The 13,997-nt window shown below is 39.7% G+C and overlaps 1 protein-coding gene across 4 annotated transcripts; it reads right to left on the reverse strand.

The window, feature by feature from the left end:
• Nucleotides 1-1,750: 1,750 nt before the first annotated feature.
• ftsj1 (FtsJ RNA 2'-O-methyltransferase 1) lies at nt 1,751-6,718 on the reverse strand. 4 transcript variants are annotated; one of them, XM_052104346.1, is made up of 12 exons: nt 6,581-6,718; nt 6,253-6,342; nt 5,809-5,958; nt 5,522-5,591; nt 5,197-5,296; nt 4,515-4,593; nt 4,331-4,383; nt 2,962-3,015; nt 2,694-2,796; nt 2,483-2,566; nt 2,172-2,275; nt 1,751-2,066 (listed from the first exon to the last, which is right to left on the reverse strand). In XM_052104346.1, the coding sequence occupies exons 3-12, from the start codon at nt 5,927-5,929 to the stop codon at nt 1,887-1,889; spliced, it is 948 nt and encodes a 315-aa protein (XP_051960306.1). In that variant the 5' UTR covers nt 5,930-5,958; nt 6,253-6,342; nt 6,581-6,718; the 3' UTR covers nt 1,751-1,886. The 4 variants fall into 4 exon arrangements, with proteins under 4 accessions (XP_051960306.1, XP_051960304.1, XP_051960305.1 ...); XM_052104344.1 differs by having other exon boundaries at nt 6,542-6,712; XM_052104345.1 differs by having other exon boundaries at nt 6,253-6,347; nt 6,542-6,712.
• Between the last annotated feature and the right edge of the window lie 7,279 nt (nt 6,719-13,997).

A 13,997-nucleotide genomic window follows, 5' to 3' on the forward strand; every position in this document is an offset into this window, starting at 1 on the left:
GGCAATGCCAGTCAGAAGATGGAGACACAACCCATGTTTTTTGATGGTGTGTTAAGATCAAGAATTTTGGTTGAGGGTCAGAGTTTTATGTGTGATGTACTGATAATTTTATTTTGCCTATGTAATTTAGATGATGGAGCGGTCATCAATATAGGGGATAAATGCACAAAAAATTGGGTCCTAGCCAGTGTTATTATCAGCAGACAGATCATTCTGAGGCGATGGAAGTCGGCAGGAACACCCTCATTTAAGGAGTGGTACAAGGAGATGGGCAGGGCAGCAGCATTTGAGGAGATGGCATGTAGAAGGCTAGGCAACCTGGATTTGTACATCAGGCAGTTATTTAGCCATTTTGGAAGGCTCTCAGGGAGGGGCAGCAGAGAGAGACTAGTGTTTTGGATGTGTGGGTTGCAATCGTTTTGTTTATGAAAGTATAATTTTTATGTTATTTTTTTTTTCTAAGTATTTTCTGCTGTTTTATTGTCTATTTGTTTGTCTTTGTTAGATGGCTTTTGTCCACTGTGGTGCTTGTGTGGGGTGGAGGTTAATGTTTGGGGGGAAAAGTTGAGATTTCATTTGGTTTTACTCTTCCATTTGTTGTGCTCCAGTTGCACCCAGTTTTATTCTATAGCAAGAACGTGAAAGGCCTGAACAGGGGTGGTTATAAGGTCCGTGGATAGTCAGGGATTAGCCCAGACCTCTGTGGATAGCCTACATGATGGCAGCCTTTGATGAAATGAAGCAGTGATATATAAAGTTAAAACATGGGTATGTCAGGTCATGGGAGAACCTGTCGGTAGTCTACAACAGCATGAAATGTGTTAAAAACCTATCATGATGTGCTACCAGCATAACTATCAGTGTGATATGGCGTGTGGCTGTACTAAACCGTAACCCCTACTCTAAAACTATGCGAATGTAGCATTGGTAGCACATCCTGAGGATATATTTTCAGGACACCGGTGCGTATCCAAATGCCACTTTGTGCAAAACACACTCTCCCTTTTTTAACGGACAACAACTGCAATAATAACATTTAATGTGCTCTTTAGATAGCTGTTCATAACAGTCTAAATATGTTCCCATTCTGTCGGAGCAGGCCTCCATGAAACGAGCTTTCACCTGAGAGTTATTTGTTACATAGGCTTGTAATCTTCATCAACTTACATGGTCACACCCAGAGATGGGCTCACCATCAGGTGCACCTGGAGCATTTTCTGGTTGACCGGACGAGTAGTGTGGATCGGCCGAGCGCATTCCACTGGCGCGAGAGTAGAACGGGAGCGGCCTCTCTCTCACGTGAGCAGCGCTGACGGACCTGCTCGGTCGGCGCTCGCGCCAATCTCTCCAGTAGTAAACCCAGAGCGAGTCGCGGAACTCATTTAAATTCAACACCGACTTATCTATTAGCCTATACACGTGCAGGCCTGTATGGACACCTTTAAGGCTCCATGCTGAAGCTTGATTAAATCGCATTGTGTAGGCTATAGACCTATGAAACCAACTTTATTAAACAGCCCCGACATTCAGCAGTGACGTCAACAGGAAAATATTGTGCCATGCAGGCACATTCAGGATCCTTGCAGAAACTGACCTCATAGTTACTGTAACACTAACTGAGGAGCATTTTTTTTATCTGAGATTTATCTGAGATCATCTTACTAAGAAACATTCAAAAAGGAGAATCCTTGTGAATTCTAAGAAGTGTAATATGTACAAAAGTAAAAACAAATACACAAAAACAAAGGGTTCACTGATTTATTAAATACATAAAAGGTTAATGAATTACAAGAAACCTGGTAAAACTCTAAAAATAAACATTGGCCAAGAACAATAAAACAATGGATATATTTAAACATAAAAGCTGTACACATCAGAAATGTCCATCAGTTCTTGTCTTGACTGGTGTTGAGGTCTAAGTTAGACAGGGCATCATCTAGCGTGCCAGAGGCAGAGTCCTCTTTGGCTAATAGGTTATTTTTGCGGAGCTGACAGGCTTGTTGGTAGGGGGGCCGAATTGGAGGTTGGGTGGGTGGTAAGTACTGATACTCTTTACTGGAATCAAGCTGTTTGAGGATGAAACAAAAACATACATAAGGCTGACATTAAAGGTTAAGCAATAACATTTCTGGACACACATGTCTGAGGACTTTAAAGAAGCAGATCAGCACCTGAAGTGGGTAGGTCCTGTCTGAATCAAATGCACTGAGATCTCCACAAGCAAGGAAGGGAACGATTATCCTGTTTGGTCCCTCTAACTGGTTAAAGTCTACATCTGGTAGGAAAAATACAGAAAATAATGCATATTGTAGCAATTTATAACAAGTTCTCAAAAGAGAGTAATGAGTTAAACAGGTACAGGGTACATTAGAGGATAAATTGTGCATCTTGCAAAGCAATAAATAAATCCAACAGACACTAAAAAATATTGCTCTGCACAACACATTTTGCAAGCACAATTTTTTGCGCTTCAATAAATTACCGTAAGAGTGATCCAGTAGTGGGTTAGACATGTTGGGGACATAACCCTCAGGTGGAGAGTAATTCTGACACACTACAAAGGCCTCTGCAGGACACAAACAAACACAAATTCAAGTGGGATACAGGACAGGTTTATATTAGCTTAATGTTAAGCACAAGTTTAACAACAAATAAATCAAAAGCTGGAATTGTTTTGTGCTCAGTGCACACACCTATGCTTGAATTGCGACTGCTGCGTGGTTTGGCACAAGTAACAGTACTGAAGAAGATCTTGAGCTGGGAGTAAAGCAGGGTCACATCTTTTCCCCTAAAGATCTATACAGAAGCAAAGCAAGACATGGAAGTTCAGTCAAGTTTGAAGTAAACATTCATTATTGTCCTAAGCTTAAGAGATCTCTTGGTATGTCATAGTCAACAATGTCAATGACAATGACAAGACAGCCTTGTAACAAATTAATCAATGAAAATGGGATGGCTTACTTTTGCAACAAAGTTGCCTCCTGGTTTGAGAACATGTGTGGTAATATTGAGAGCCTGTGAATACGAAAACAAAACCTTACAAACTTTACTAGTCTACTGAGATCAAAAGGCTAGCAGTTATATGGTAATCCAAAATCTTACTGCAAATATGGGAAAAGTAAAAAAAAAAAAAAAAACAATAACAGTAAGCAAATTATAATAAAGGAATAGTTCACCCAAAAATGACTCTTGTGACTTTCTCTCTTCTGCAGAACACAAATGAACATATTTTGATACATGTATGATGCATTTATATTTCCATAAAACGCAAGTCAATGGGGTCCAAAACTTTAAGTGTGTCAAGCACTAGAAAGAGTTATCAAGCTTCTCTCATCGTGAAAGGAGACTGCAAATGTCAAGATTTATAGTGGAAAAGAGAGCTACATTTTGGTCTGTTTATCACCCAAAACCGACTGCATCACATTACATGGATTAAACCACTTCAGTCCCCGATTACCTTTATGATTCCCTAAGGCCCGTGTATACTTGGGGTTTTCTGCGTTCTTGATTGGATTGCACCCAGTTGACCGTGTTGCCTTTCAAAATATACTCTGTTGACCATGAGCAAATAGGTACGAATGCACAATAGGACTGCTCAGTTGTACGCTTTTAGTACAGTCAACAGACGAGGACTATCCTCGTGTCAAGAAAATCTGGGCCGCACGTGGACAGTCCGCGCAGACTGTGTGCAGAGCGATCAGTTACACAGACAATATACTTTGGCCTTTAACGTCCTTTTTGGATCTTGACAGTTTTGGACCCATTTGATTTGCATCGTATCGACAAACACATCACATATCCTTCAGAAATCTTTGTGTTTCAGGGCCTGGGTAGCTCAGTGAGTATTGACACTGACAGTCGCAAGTTCAATCCAGGGTGTGCCGAGTGACTCCAGCCAGGTCTCCTAAGCAACCAAATTGGACAAGTTGCTAGGGAGGGTAGAGTCACATGGGATAACCTCCTCGTTGTCGCTCTCAGTGGGGCACGTGGCAAGTTGTGCATGGATCGCGGAGAGTAGCATGAGCCTCCACATGTTGGGAGTCTCTGCAGTGTCATGCACAGAGAGCCACGTGATAAGATGCACAGATTGACGGTCTCAGAAGAGGAGGCAACTGAAACTTGTCCTCCGCCACCAGGATTGAGGTGAGTAACTGCACCTAGTACCTAGTAAGTAGCGGTAATTGGGCATTCCATATTGGGATAAAAAAAATACAAATCTTTGTGTTTCACAGAAGGCAAAGTAATTTGAGTTTATAACGGAGAGTAAATTAAGGGAGTAATTTTTGGGTGAACTATTACCGTAATCATATTTTAAATAGGTGATATATACCGCTAGCAGGAGCTGTGCCTGTATGTACTCATCTACATCATGAAGCCCTGTAACTATGAAAATAAAAACAGAAGACTATGAGAAACAGACTAAAATATTTTCAGTTCAAGTCTTAAAAATAAAGACTCAAATCACAGATAGGGACCATCATGTTAAACAAATCAAAAATGTGTTTATATCTGACCATCAGGGGCGCCATCACACACAACCAAGTCTGCCGACTGCCCTTCAAAGTGTCGGATAATCTCTTGTGCTGTAGAAATCTGCAACACAAACATATATGAAGTCAGTTCATAGAAAATCTGTTTTCTTATAGCAGGGATAGTTCAACCATGCAATTTTGGCATTTTGGGGGAATATTTCAGCTCTGTATGTCAATACAATGCAAGCCAATTGTGCCCCAAATTCTAAAGCTCCATAAAGCACATAAAGGCAGCATAAAAGCAAGCCATACGACTCCAGGTTTAATCCATGTCTTCTGAAGCAATCCATGTTACTCTTTTTTTTTTAAATTTTTTTTATTACAACAAATCCTGACATCAGCAGTCTCCTTAACGATCATGATTTCAAGCTCAATTACAATTCCTATAGCACTATGCACATGAGTCAAGCACGAGGAAGTGTAATTGAGCTTATAATCATGACTGTGCCAAGAGACTGCAATGGCAAGATATACAGTGAAAAAAAGGAGTTATATTTTGGTCTGTTCTTGGATGGCATGAGGACAAGTATCTGATAAGAGAATTTTAATTATTGGTGAACTATCCCTTCAATGTCCATGTGCAAATTCTAATAAGATAAACAAGCCAAAGCAGCAGCTGGACGATTTGATTTCGACCATTCCAAAACCAAAAATAATCCTATACCTTAGTAATGTCTCCCTGAATCTGTGTGACACCTGGCAAAGGGGCCATGGCTTGTAGATCCACTGCGACAATCTTCACCTCCTCAGTCTTATCCTTTCCACTGCAACACAATAGAGACACACATTAAGGCCTGAGTATTTCCACTAACAAAGAGAGTTTCTATTAAAATCTATATAATATGCCACTGATTGGTTTCTAATGCCTCGTACTGTTTATTTATTATATTACAGTACAGGTCTGGTACATTTTGGACTCAGAGCATATGAAAAGTGGCATAGCATAGCATATATCACCTCTGGCAGCTGAGAGGAGACAAGTAACTCACCGCAGTTTACGGCTTAGGACTTGGCTCCAGCTGCCAGGTGCTGCACACAGGTCCACAGCACGACTCACACCTGCAGACAGACCATCCGCAGTAATATCAAATCAACAGCCCGTTTTGATTATACATTACATGTCTATTTCTTTTTTCAAATCCTATAAATAATATTCTAGGCTCACCCCAATATATAAACAATCTAATTACTGAACTAGTCAGATCACAAGGTTTTAAAATACAGCCAATGACTCATCCAATATCCCATTCAGATCTTAGCTAAATTATTATCTTACCTTTAAAAAGATTGAACTCCTCGTCCAGTTGGAGAAGTTTGAAGGCACTCCTCGCTCTCCAGCCCTCCTCTTTCGCCAGTCTGTAGTAAATGTCTCGTTTGTCTTTAGAAGAGCGACCCATTGTGTCCCTTAAGACTCGATTCACTTAATCTGTAGACATATAATGAAATAATATACACGGAAAACCGCTAATTAAATTTTAAATCACTCCAATCTGACAGTATGGACATTATTCACCACACAGCAGAACAAACTTGTGTCTTGATGGTTTACAGAGAAGCTATCAAGAGAACCAGCATGTCAGCTTTGGCAGCTATGATATTTGCTTTTTTAACGTAGCGAAATGCCCATAACCATGTTCATTAAACAACTATGGACGTGTAAGAAATTGTATTTTCATGAAATGTACATACATAGGACTAAAGTAATCTGAATAAGTGTTACCCGAGTGCTGTCAATGTTTTCCCTGCAACGTGACACGTCTTCTTCGTACTGGGTTGCAGACAGACGAGCAGGAGAGCACATCGCCACCCACTGTTCTTTTACAACACAAATATTGTTGGTTATTATTATTATATTATAAAACAGTACATTCTATATTCTTAATGGTCTCACTACCAGGCTGATGGTAATTGTGTCCAGTACACTACAGTAAAATGGACAGGCATTTACCACACACACACACACACACACACACACAAAAAAAAGCAGAGACAGTTTGACAGAGACGGACCACAGGTATTAAAATGAATGCGAGAAATGAACGGCCAACTTTAGTTGCAATGGAATCCCGCCTTGCAAGTGAAAGAGCCTTTTAGATACAGATATCGCATGTCAATCAACTCGAAAGGGACAGTCTGCTTGAGCTGAGATTCTGGCTGTGAGACGCGTCCTCCGGATTTCGTATTTGTCATACGTCATCGAGTCTATGAAACGAGACAGCCTCGATGACGTATGCGGCAGACAAATGCGACCTCCGGAGGACACATCGTTCCAAACGAGACACTGCCAAAGAAGCAGAGTTTAGGATATTGTTGTCAGATTTTACTGCTGATTTAAAAATATGTTCTTTGATCGTAATCTTGACCAAATTTTTTGTATACTTTGGCATTTGTCCATTTAAATAGATAGGAACTGTACTTTTATGCCCCTTGATTACATATAACATAGCTGCCAAGCCTTCCCGAGAGCGTTTCAAAGATGGCCGCCGAGTGAACTGACTTGCCTTTAAAGGGACTTAAGAAAACTCAATGATGTAATTAATACAACAACACTATATTAAATAAAACTATTATTAAACATTTTATATAATAAAATTTAACAGTAATGTAATATAATTTGTATTAATAAATATATTAAATGATCAAATTATGAAAACATAATGAGGGCAGGGAACTGCAATGTAGTCTGGGAGGAATAGATGACAGAGGCAAAACACAGGTCAGACAACAGTGAATTGTGAAACTACTGGTCCCGTGAAAATATGCCAAATTAATAAAAAGTTAAAGCATTTTAACATTTGGCTATTTTTGACCACTAAATGGTGATGGCCCCAGACTTCTCGGGCACCTTCAGGGCATGGTGTCGAAGACACATACCGAGTTTCATGGAAATGCGCGAATGTGTTCATAAAATACAGCATTTTACTCCAAAATTAAAAATGTCAGGAACATTGGGTAACATGCATCTCTTTATGCCCCAAGGAATCTAAAGATAAAATAATTTGGACCAAACTATTGGCAAGATGCCTGTCACCTATTTTGGGTGGTGCAAGAATGCTGAACATAAATAATACTACATAATTTTGTAGTTATGATTAATAACAATTCATATTATATATATATATATATATATATATATATATATATATATATATATATATATATATATATATATATATATATATATGTAATTAAGTAAGCTGACATAATTTTATTGCTGCATAACATTGCTCAGCCTAGACCTGACCAATTGAAGAAGTCTTTTGTTTTGTTTTTTCACAAATTAGACATTTTGAACATATACTTAAGTGAATAACTTTTTTTTGTGTTTTTTTTGGCATATCCCAACTAGCAGATAGGGTCAAGGGTGTCACTCAAGGGCCCAACCGTTGCATCTTGGCAGTGCTGGGGCTTGAACACCCAACCTTAGTTGGTAACCCAGAGCCTCAACTGCTAAGCCACCACTGCCCCAATGATTGATGCAACCCCAGATCATAACACTGCCTACAGAGGCTTGTAAAATGGGCACTATGCATGACGGGAGCATTGCTTCATGCACTGCCTTTCTTACCCTGAGGTGTCCATCGCTTTGGAATACAGTAAATCTGGACTCATCAGACCATTACTTTTTCCAAGCTCCACAGTCCAATCGCTATCGGTCATTGTCAGGTGACGTCACACTCGTGAATCGCGAAGTGCATTATGGGCGTAGCCGCCATTTGTAAGGTATCAATGTTGGTGTATTCTGCTTGGAGAATTGTGTTCGTAAATGTGATAAAATGGTGCGTTCTTGTTGTGTGATAGGCTGCAATAGTAAGTCTCACGACAGAAAGGGTCACAAACTAAACAACGGGAAAAGTTTTTTTTTAGCTTTCCCACTTTGAAGAAAGGACATGGACAGCATGTCGCGGATGTAACAAAAAGGCGTCGGATGGCCTGGGTTGGAGCTGTGCGACGCAAAAACATCACCTTTGCAAACATATCTCCGTTTATGTACAGGTGAAACTCGAAAAATTAGAATATTGTGCAAAAGTTCATTCATTTCAGTAATTCAACTTAAAAGGTGAAATTAATATATTATATAGAATCATTACAAGCAAAGTAAGATATTTCAAGCCTTTATTTGATATAATTTTTATGATTATGGCTTACAGCTTATGAAAATCCCAAATTCAGAATCTCAGAAAATTAGAATATTGTGAAAAGGTTCAGTACTGTAGGCTCAAAGTGTCACACTCTAATCAGCTAAACACCTGCAAAGGGTTCCTGAGCCTTTAAATGGTCTCTCAGTCTGGTTCAGTTGAATTCACAATCATGGGGAAGACTGCTGACCTGACAGTTGTGCAGAAAACCATCATTGACACCCTCCACAAGGAGGGAAAGCCTCAAAAGGTAATTGCAAAAGAAGTTGGATGTTCTCAAAGTGCTGTATCAAAGCACATTAATAGAAAGTTAAGTGGAAGGGAAAAGTGTGGAAGAAAAAGGTGCACAAGCAGCAGGGATGACCGTAGCCTGGAGAGGATTGTCAGGAAAAGGCCATTCAAATGTGTGGGGAGCTTCACAAGGAGTGGACTGAGGCTGGAGTTACTGCATCAAGAGCCACCACACACAGGCGGGTCCTGGACATGGGCTTCAAATGTCAAACGTCTTACCTGGGCTAAAGAAAAAAAGAACTGGTCTGTTGCTCAGTGGTCCAAAGTCCTCTTTCTGATGAGAGCAAATTTTGCATCTCATTTGGAAACCAAGGTCCCAGAGTCTGGAGGAAGAATGGAGAGGCACACAATCCAAGATGCTTGAAGTCCAGTGTGAAGTTTCCACAGTCTGTGTTGGTTTGGGGAGCCATGTCATCGGCTGGTGTTGGTCCACTGTGCTTTATTAAGTCCAGAGTCAACGCAGCCGTCTACCGGGACATTTTAGAGCACTTCATGCTTCCTTCAGCAGACAAGCTTTATGGAGATGCTGACTTCATTTTCCAGCAGGACTTGGCACCTGCCCACACTGCCAAAAGTACCAAAACCTGGTTCAATGACCATGGTATTACTGTGCTTGATTGGCCAGCAAACTCGCCTGACCTGAACCCCATAGAGAATCTATGGGGCATTGCTAAGAGAAAGATGAGAGACATGAGACCAAACAATGCAGAAGAGCTGAAGGCTGCTATTGAAGCATCTTGGTCTTCCACAACACCTCAGCAGTGCCACAGGCTGATAGCATCCATGCCACGCCGCATTGAGGCAGTAATTAATGCAAAAGGGGCCCAAACCAAGTACTGAGTACATATGCATGATTATACTTTTCAGAGGGCCGACATTTCTGTATTTAAAATCCTTTTTTTTTTTTTTTTTTTTTTTATTGATTTCATGTAATATTCTAATTTTCTGAGATTCTGAATTTGGGGTTTTCATAAGCTGTAAGCCATAATCATCAAAATTATATCAAATAAAGGCTTGAAATATCTTACTTTGCTTGTAATGAGTCTATATAATATATTAGTTTCACCTTTTAAGTTGAATTACTGAAATTAATGAACTTTTGCACGATATTCTAATTTTTCGAGTTTCACCTGTATGTCTGCTCAACATTTTCATAAAGGTAAGACATAAAGGTGATGATGTTGACAAATTTGAAGTATTAGTCTTTTATTGTTTATACTGTAAACTGTTATGCAATCGTTTTATACAGGGCTATTAAATAATTATTTTACTTCACTACAGCACTTATTATTTTTGGGGTTTGTACCTTACTTTGTACTTTACTCAACTGCAATGTCAACTAAATGGATATAGATTTAGAATGGAAAAAGGTAAATTTAACAATTTGTAAGGCTTGAAAGTTAACGTTACTCACTGTGTTTTTGCAGAAAATTTTAATTTCACTTCGGTGTGACTTGCAGTCTGAAAAGTGCAGCACTGTATTAATACTTTCAGTATTCAAATATTTTTTAGCTGAATTATATTTGCTCAGTGTCTGTACTAACACTTTTGGTCCCATGTTTTGAAGATAAAAACTTTTTCATGTTATTGCAGGTCAACCTGTATATGAGATGATGGAGACAGACCCAGACTGGGCACCCGCCCTCCATCTGGGTCACACAGAAATCTCTCACACCAACACTACACGCTCAGCAAGATGAAGTAAGAGGGAGGAAAGAAAAAAAACACTGCAGCCAGCTCAAGGAGGTGGTGAGCGAAACACTGAGGAGACACAAGAGGCTGATGGAGATGTTGTGCCACATGCTGAGGAGACACAAGCGGCTGGAGATGGTGAGCAACACACTGAGGAGGAGACACATGATGCTGTAGGACATGGCGCGCAACACACTGAGGAAGGGACCCGCACAACTCAGGGGATGGCTGTGACACAAACAGAATGTAACTTATGTGTGCACAGATCTGCAGAAGTTAACCGCCTGTTGGAAGAAAACATACAGCTGCGACGTGAACTTGATGAGCACAGGATGTCTGAGTTTTTTTGGAGACAATGATGATAAAGTTAAGTACTACACAGGACTGCCAAACCTGGGAACCTTTATGGCCTTACTAAATTTTTTGGTGCCTCTCATGTCAGACCAAAAGATGAAAGTTCTTAGTCCATTTCAAATGCTTCTCATAACCTTTATGCGCCTCAGATTGGATCTGCCTGCACAACATCTAGCCCATCTCTTTCGTGTTTCCCCAAAGACAGTATACAGAACATTTCATGAAATTGTGTCATTTATGTATGCAAACCTGAGCCGTTCCATCATATGGGCAGAAAGAGACACTTTACAAAAAATTATGCCTCACCAATTTGTGGAGTCCTTTGAACGCAGAGTAGCAGTGATCATTGACTGTTTTGAGATTTTCACAAAGAAACCATCAAATCTGAAAGCACGTGCTCAAATGTTTTCCAGCTACAAGCACAATCACACTATGAAATATTTGATAGGTATTACACCGAAGGGATCTATTTGTTTCATATCAAAAGGGTGGGGTGGCCGTACAAGTGATAAACACATTACAGAAAATAGTGGTTTTCTTGCCAGGGGACATTGTATTGGCTGATAGAGGATTTGATATAAAGGAAAGTGTTGGCATGTTGTGTGCAGAGGTCAAACTCCCAGCCTTTACAAGGGGTTACTGTCAGCTAGCTGCAAGAGATGTGGAGGAGACAAGAAAAGTAGCTCACCTAAGAATCCATGTTGAAAGAGTGATTGGAAATATTTGTCAAAAATATAACCTTTTAACAGGAACCATACCCATCAACATGATCCTCCCATGTGAAGGTGAGGATATCACATTTTTAGATAAGATCGTCACTGTCTGTTGTGCGCTGACAAACCTATGTCCAACTGTAGTGTAGTACAGTGGTTTTCAACCCTTGTCGTGGGGTCCCATCATTTTGAACTTTTTTTTTTTTTGCTGATGTTCTGAAGTTAAACTTAATTTCAATGTATGCAACTTTGTTTGTACTCCTTCCACTGTGTCCATCTATTGCAATGTGCTGATGCTTTATCCTGCTTGACCAGTCTTGCATGAACAATAAAGCATGTTTGACAAAAAAAATTTCATAAATGTATTGCTTTTTTTTTATTCACTTTGACAGCTAAATAAAGTATGGAAACGAACACATTGGTAAGGCTTAATACTTGCATATTTTGACAATTACAATAGTGTTAACTGTTCAAATCACATGAACAGAATATTATATAATTTATATATTTGTGAATGCAAGTAATCACTAACATTAAAGTGCAGAAACTAACACTTTAGGTCATGCCTTTTTTTTAGCATGAATATACTAAAATATTCTTTTTAGATACTTTGAGAAAAACCTGAGTGTGTTTGCTTAAAGGAAAACGTATAACATGCGAGACAGCAGCTTGGGCTTATGTGGAACAACGAGAACAGATCCAAATGTCTTCTTCGGCAGGTGCATATTGTAGCCCCACACAAGTTAGATGAAACCACACAATTGTGCAGTTTTGGTTGTCACAGGCTACCATGTCGTCCTTGCTTTCTGGTCCACGGCAAATGCAGCACAACTTCTCAACACTATGTTGTCTTATGTACTTGTACTCTTGCAATCTCTTTAATTCTCACTCGGTCAGTCGCGAGAGTCGCGATACCTCAAAAATGGCGCCGCGGTGACGTCACACACAACAAACCCACGTGTCTGACAAAGATCGATACACCCTAGCAAATTTATGTTTTTTTTTTCTTTTCGTTTTTTTTCTCACATTTGCCTCACTAACAAACAGAGTTGGTGTCTTGATCTTGTGGTCTTGGTCTCAAGATGTCTTGGTCTGGATCTGGGTCTCGACTTATGGTCTTAGTCAAGACCGCAGTGTATTATTACCAGTGCACTAAATGTGATCATTATTTTAACCACTAGTTAGCGTGGCATCTTCACCATTACTGAGAATTTGTGAGTATTTCTGCCTCTGTCTCGCAAATCATTTGGTTGTAATTGCAAGAACTATGGTCTAACAACACAAAGCAATCCACAGGACCCAATACGCTTGTAATGTTGTGGAGTTGTAAGTGGGAGTGACATGTATTCTTAAAGGGGTCATGACATGAGAAACCAAATTTGCCTTGATCTTTTGGTATATAAGAGGTCTTTGTATCATTAAAACGTCCTGCAAGTTTAATATTTTAAGACGTCCTCCCCATTCTAAACGAATCATTTATTTAATCAAGCTCAAAATACAGCTCGTTCTGGATTCATGGTTAGAAGTGACGTGTCGGTTAGAAGTGACGTAACAGCGTTTGCATATGACCGCCTCCAGCACAAGATAACTACGCTTTAAGCGCAAGACAGCTACGCTCATTTCAGTATCGCCGTGCGCCTCACAAGTGTTCAGTCGATGGACAGCGAGCTCTGACAGAGACTACTTGTGCACAGGAAAATTACGATGCCACACAGATGTGCTGTTCCTGGCTGTGGTCAAACAAAACCTCTGAATAAGCTGCCGAAAGATCCAGGCGTCAGGGAAAAATGGATGCAGTTTATTTTTTGCGGACGTTCCAGTCACGGCAGTGTTAACTTAAGCGTTTGTTCTGTACATTTTAAGGATGACTGTTTTGAGAACAAATCTCAATATGATGCTGGCTTTGCCAGAAAACTGTTGCTCAAAGATAAGTCCGTGCCGACTATTCTGGGAACAACGACGACGCAAACTGTAAGTAATCTATTTTAAACTTTAAACTACTTTTTAAAGCGCAATTTCATTCATTATGAATAATCACAGTGTTTTTACTTAGTTTACTTGCATATTGTTCTGGCTGGAGGCGTCAATAATTGATACATATGCACTGACGTTAGCCAATCATAAAAGTGGGCGTTAACACTGAAGTCTTAAATGGAAAACGCCCCCAAAACAGACTGTTTGAATCAGAGGATGAGAAACAGGGTGGGAAAAGGTCATAAATCACTAGATTTTAAAAGTTTTTCTTAAAAAAAAATATATTAATACTATAATTGCAC

The sequence above is a fragment of the Xyrauchen texanus genome, chromosome 34 (genome assembly GCF_025860055.1).
Source record: "Xyrauchen texanus isolate HMW12.3.18 chromosome 34, RBS_HiC_50CHRs, whole genome shotgun sequence".
NCBI classification, from domain to species: Eukaryota; Metazoa; Chordata; class Actinopteri; order Cypriniformes; family Catostomidae; genus Xyrauchen; species Xyrauchen texanus.